This window comes from Vicia villosa, linkage group LG7 (assembly GCF_029867415.1).
Source record: "Vicia villosa cultivar HV-30 ecotype Madison, WI linkage group LG7, Vvil1.0, whole genome shotgun sequence".
Lineage (NCBI taxonomy): Eukaryota > Viridiplantae > Streptophyta > Magnoliopsida > Fabales > Fabaceae > Vicia > Vicia villosa.
In genome coordinates this window covers 78,956,855-78,963,210 of record NC_081186.1, presented here as the reverse complement: position 1 = coordinate 78,963,210, position 6,356 = coordinate 78,956,855, and the positions used below count along the sequence as shown (strand labels likewise).

Below are 6,356 nucleotides of genomic sequence, written 5' to 3'. Positions count from 1 at the left end.
CACTCCAAGTTTTGTTCTTTTCTAGAGCTTTCATCTCCTCAAGTACAGCTTCCCTCCACTTTGGAATTTCTAGAGCAACCTTTACATTTTTTGGAATTTCTACACTAGACAATTTTGAGGTGAAGGAAGACAGAGATGAAGACAAATTTGAATATGATAGAAAATTGGACATGGAGTGTTTAGTACACGATCTAACAGGTTTTCTAATGGCAACAGGATCATCTATATCAGGATACAAAATACGACTTTCTGAAACAGAGATGGACTTACCTTTCCTATTCTTAGGAGGTTGATCATTCCCCGGTTCAGATTCCTGACAATGTAGAGATGTGGACTCATCCATTCTTTTGTGGTTCTTTTTCACAAAAACCTTCCCTTTCCAAATCCTGTTTCCTAATTCAAATATGTTTTCCTGAAGTGACTCATTATTCTGTGGCATTTCAATTAGATCATCACTATCATCGTTTTCAGGAATTTCATTGTTTTCTACATGAGAAAATGTAGGCTCAGATTCACAAGGATCGTTACTCATAAGAGGAGTAGGATTAGATAAAGAATCATGGCCAGTTTCTGCTGGTGCAGAAGTATAAGTCTCAGAACTTTGTGATACATGCAAAGATAAATTATTTAAAAAACTCATGTTCTCAATTTGAAACAAGTCTTCCTTTATATCCCCCCTTGATGAGTGTCATCAAAAAAGGTTTATTTTCAAAGAATGTAACATCTATAGTGACAAATATTTTTTTGGTTTTTGGATCAACACATTTATATCCTTTTTGGGTTGGGGAGTATCCAACAAAAACACATTTTATAGCACGTGGTTCAAGTTTTCCAACATTCTTATGTTCATGAACAAAAGCTGTGCAACCAAAATTTTTTAATGTTAGATCAGTTAAAACACGAGAACTAGGAAAACATTCTTTGAAAGTATTAATTGGAGTTTGAAAATTAAGAATTTTGGAGGGCATTCTATTAATTAAATATGCAGCTGTTAAAACGGCTTCGCCCCACAAATATTTTGGTATTTTATTTGTGAAAAGTAAAGCTCTAGCAACCTCCAATAAATGTCTATTTTTCCTTTCGGCAACTCCATTTTGTTGAGGAGTATTAGGACATGAACTTTGATGTACAATCCCATTTTTTAGAAAAAAATCATCCATAATAGTGTTAAAATATTCTTTGCCATTATCACTTCTAAAGACTTGGATATTTGTTTGAAATTGATTCTACACCATTGTAAAAAAAATTCTTTACAGCCTGACAAACATATGATTTCCCCTTTAACAAGTACACCCAACATACTCTTGTATAGTAATCTATAAATGTGATAAACCATTTTTTGAGAGAGAGTGTACTTGTACGGTTAGGGCCCCAAACATCACTGTGAATAATAGAAAAAGGTTTTGATGGTTTATAAGGATGTATTGAAAATTGGGAACGATGATGTTTTGCAAACTCACATGCTTCATATTTAAACGAAGAAAAGTTCTTATTATGAAATAACTTAGGAAACAAGTGTTTTAAGTAACGAAAACTAGGATGACTTAATCTTAAATGCCATGTCATAATGTTGTAATCTTTATTATTCAAAACAAAAAAAAGACTCAAAACAGGAACTTATTGTTTTTGAAGGTAGTTAAGATGCAGATCCAATGTCAAGGTAGTAGAGTCCTCCACTCTCCTTAGCACTGCCAATCATCTTCCTCGAGTTCAAATCCTGAAAGACACAGTGAGATCGGAAAAAATTAGTTTGACAATTTATATCTTGGGCTAATTTACTGACGGACATTAAATTACATGATAAATTTGGAACATGAAGGACATTTTTCAGAGTTAACATTTGAGACAAGACAACTGACCCTTTACCTGCAATGGCTGAAAAAGAGCCATCTGCAATTTTTATTTTTTGGTTACCTGCACATGGACTATATGAAGAGAAAAAAATAGATTCACCTGTCATGTGATAAAAGGCACCTGAAACTACTATCCAAGTATGACTGGGACTGACACTAATAAATGCAGAATTACCTTTTGTTGCTATAGAGCAAAAAAGAGTTGGAGACTCGAGGAGTTTGTGCAGTCTGTCTAGTTGTTTTGTAGTGAGTGGAAGCTAAGGTGAAGAGATTTGCTGCCCTTAATCAGAATTACTAGCCTGAAATGCACGACCACCTTTCTTCTTCTAGTTAGGAGGTTTCCCTTTGAGCTTTTAACAGGTTTCACGCGTATGCCATTCACGCTTACAGTGGTCACACCAAGGAACTTTGTCTACCCTTTTTCCCTCGTCAAGGTTCCTAGTAGCCAAAGTTGAGCCTTCAGATTCAGAGCTTCGTGGTGTCTTGCCCATCATAATACCTTGTCGTTCCTCCTCCCTTCTTATTTATGCAAAAGTTTCACGAAGAGTTGGCAATGGTATTTTTCCTAAAACTCTACCTCTTACCTCATCAAGGTCTTTATTGAGCCTAGCGAGAAACATATGAAGACACAATCATTTTCTTGTCTTTTGAGAAACAAAACACTATCTTCTGTACACCTCCAATTGTCATCATAACTTAGATCCAACTCTTGCCACAGGGTCAACAACTCATTGTAATAAGCAGTAACATTCCTGTCCCCTTGTTTCGCTGCCATAACTTTGATTTTAAACCAAAACTTTGTGAAGAGTTTTGAATATCAGAGTATGTTTCCTTAACAGCTTCCCATACATCCTTTGCAGAAGGCAAAAACATATAAGACTTACTTATTCCAGTTTCCATAGAGCTTACCAACCACGCAATAATCAAGGAGTTTTCAGATTCTCATTGTTTGTAAAGAGGGTCTCCTACTGCCGTTTCAGCTATCGCTCCTGTTAAAAAACTAAGCTTCCCTTTGCTATCCAATACCAAGCGAACTGTTTGGGCCCATTCATTATAGTTATTCCCAGTCATCTTAGGAATATTAACCTTGAGGGAGTATGAGGAACCCTCTTGGTCATTGCCGCCTATATTGAAATAACTGCCATTGTTTGTGACACCAGATGTTTCGTCGCCGTTTCCGCCACCATTGCCATTTCTGCGGCCACCGCCGTCACCGCGGCCACCACCGTTACCGCGGCCGCCGCCGTCACCACCATCACCGCGGCCACCGCCACCGCCACCGCCATCATTGGATCCGGTGTAGGCAAAACCTAGGGCGGGCCAATTCGTGCTGTGATTCGCCATAGGAGATTAAACGGGTATGTCAATCGTGTCGGGTAAGAAAGCGGGTCGAACAAATTTTTTTCCAGGACTACGCCCTGAGCTCCGAACTCTTTGTTGTCAATATCGGCCGGTTGTCTCTGTTTTGTTGGTTTACGACTTCAATCTCTTATGGGTGAGTGGTCCGACTTTTTCTCTTTGGCTTTAATCTCTTATGGGTGAGTGGTCCGACTTTTTCTTTTTGGTTTTTTTTTTTTCATTTAAAAATTCTCAATTATTGTATTTGTGGATATAATTTTGTATTTTATATAAAGATCTTATGAGCTGCACTAGTATCCCATATTGGTGCAACAGGATGATAATTTTGACAAGTTTGAATTTGAGATTCAAAATATTAGTTTAAAAAGTTATCAATACTTAAGCTAAGTTTGGAAATTTATTAGAAAGTGAAATGGAATGGGAAGAAAAGGATCACAATGAAGCCTAATGAAGTGGAAAGGAAAAAGAAGGATCACAATAATTCAGGTAAGATGAGTCTTTGTAGTATGCAAACACTGACATTTTCTGCAATGATGCCATATTGAAGGTAGGGAACATATTTATTGAACGAACTACTTTTTATTTAATACAATATAGTTTAGGTGAGTTGATTTAGGATTTTAAAAAATGTGGTCGCAACAAAGTTGAGAGGAAACAAAAATCCTTCAATTTTATTCAATGACATTTCTAATTTTAGAGTAGGAAGTTAGATACTCCCACAACTCATTGTCTCCACACGTTTCATCAATATTCCTCATCCAAAGTTAGATACTCCAAATTTATGTGATTGATCGGTGCACCAGAAATTCAAAACATGGATATGTAAAAAACAAATATACAAGAGGAAAGTGTCCATGAAAGATGAATTAGGCCATGGTATGTACCTCTCATTCTAGAAATAAGGTTAAAAGTATTGTATGCTTCACATGGTATATGAAAAATCATACTGTATATTCTACATATATAAAATATTTGTTTTATTTGAGGTTTGAGACATGCATGTTGGAAATGGAATTCAACCACTTGGTATAAATGTTGAATGGAGAATTTCTCCTAAAAGGCTGTCTTGTTCTATGGTTGACCGGTTGAAGAGACTGTGATTCATGTGAATCTGTCAACAATAGGAGGCTCAATGAGTCTTCACAGCATGCCAAATTTGCTATAATTGGTATTGAAATGTACTTGAGTAGAGTAAATTGCAAGACTGTTAGATATTACTGTACATCTACAACCAACCAGTCCAAATAACATATCAGATCATAGTACTTTTTTTTTTTTGGATTGAGAAAGAAAATTAATGTAGTTTGTACTTTGTGGACATTTAAATATGAACATAGTTTCTGAATAATTTTTTGAGTTAAACAATATTAGTGCATTTTAGTAGTGGTGTGAGATTAAGCTTTCTTGATAATATTATGATTTATTTAGAGGAAAGAGGAGACACTATGCCATATGATATACCCCTATATATTTGACTATGTTAAACATTAAATTACCACAATTAATTGTTGCAATAGAAGTGGTCCAGTACATTTACAGCTAGCTATAGTTAGTCTCTATCATTTTCCCTACACATTTCCTTTTCATCATTTTGTTTGATTCCTCTTTTGCCCTCAATCACAATTGTGAGAATTTCAATTCCATTGTTTGCAGTTGGATTGAAGCTGCATCATCCAATCAAATAGAGAAGATTGTAATAGAGAAGACTTTCCATGTCATAGTTGCCAATACTGCATGCATGGAAACTGCAGCAATCCTAATATGGAACATACCACCTTATACAAATTCCTTTTTCATTCTGTAAATATTTTCTTGAGTCTTATACTACACAGATTAAAATGGTAATTGTTGTTAACAACGGATAGAATAATTCAAAAGTTAAATACACCAAAATTTTGACGTGAGAGAAAAAAAAAATTGACAACCACTTAAATGACTTCAAGTTACAAAATATATAATATATAATATTTTTTTTATCTAAGTCGATCAAACCGGTCTATGTTAATGGAATAATAACTTTTCGATTCACTATGTTTCAAAATTTGTTACAAAAAATTATAATGAGTCATAGCAAAATCTTATTTTCTATCCTAATATTTATCAATTTCTTCAACTCTTAATATAAGAATCACAAAAATCTAATATGTATAAAGTGTTTTTCAAATCCCTTTGATATCCCCAAAAGACTGTTAAATTCTTAATTTTTTAAAATATTTTGTTTCTCATTAGGATTGCTATCTCATGCATTATCGGTAAGCAACAAATGAGAAAGACTCATATTTATAATTGTCAAAATTTTAATGAACTCAATATATGACTCATTAACATACTAATATGCAAACAAATTAAAAAAAGCCCAAGATCTGTCTGGATTTCTGCCTCCGACGTGCTGCTTCGCTTACAGTCGGCCGAACTTTGCCACCGATGCAAACACTTTAGCTATTATGAATGTACCATGGAAATTTTCAACGCCCAACGTTTATAGTGAAGTAGCCTAACATGCTTATGGACAAAAACTTTCGCTTATGTTTGAGAATATACCTCACATTGCGTAAAAGGAACTCACAGTCATTGAACATTTTCATTCTGACTGTACCAATACCATAAATTTTAAAAGCCTTATTGTTTCTGATTTAAACGACTCCACCTTCTTTCAACTCTAAAGTTTCAAAATATTCTTTCCTTTGACACATGTGATATAAACAACCTAAGTCCATAACCTAAGTCTTGTTTCTCTCCAAACTTGTTACCATTAGTGCGCAAGCACATTCATAACCATATTCATCTATATGAACATAATCACCCTTGTCCCCCCTTTCGGGATAATCCTTCTTAAAGTGGCTGGTTTTGTGACAACTGAAACATTTAAGTTTTGACTTATTAAAAATCTTGGACTTGGACTTAGAATTTGACCTGGATCTTTTCCTTTTCTAGTTTCCTTTACTCTCACTCCTTCCTCTTGAGACACTTAAGCCTTCACTTGTACTGTCAATCTTCGAATTGATCACTTTGATATCTCATTTGATCTTACACCTGTTTGAATTTCATCCAAATTGATAATATCTTCCTTACATTAAAGAAGGGCATCCTTGAAGTTCTCTAAGAATCTGAGTAATGAGCTTAACAAGAGTAGAGTCTTGTCCT

General features: G+C 34.8%; 1 protein-coding gene across 1 annotated transcript; it reads right to left on the bottom strand.

Moving 5' to 3' along the window:
• Positions 1-2,795: 2,795 nt before the first annotated feature.
• LOC131619437 (glycine-rich protein DOT1-like) lies at positions 2,796-3,197 on the bottom strand. The gene has a single exon (XM_058890531.1). It carries the CDS (start codon positions 3,195-3,197, stop codon positions 2,796-2,798), a length of 402 nt encoding a protein of 133 aa, XP_058746514.1.
• Positions 3,198-6,356: the final 3,159 nt, after the last annotated feature.

Coding starts and splice junctions, on each gene's coding strand:
- LOC131619437 (XM_058890531.1), bottom strand. CDS start 3,197: ATGGCGAATCACAGCACGAATTGGCCCGCCCTAGGTTTTGCCTACACC.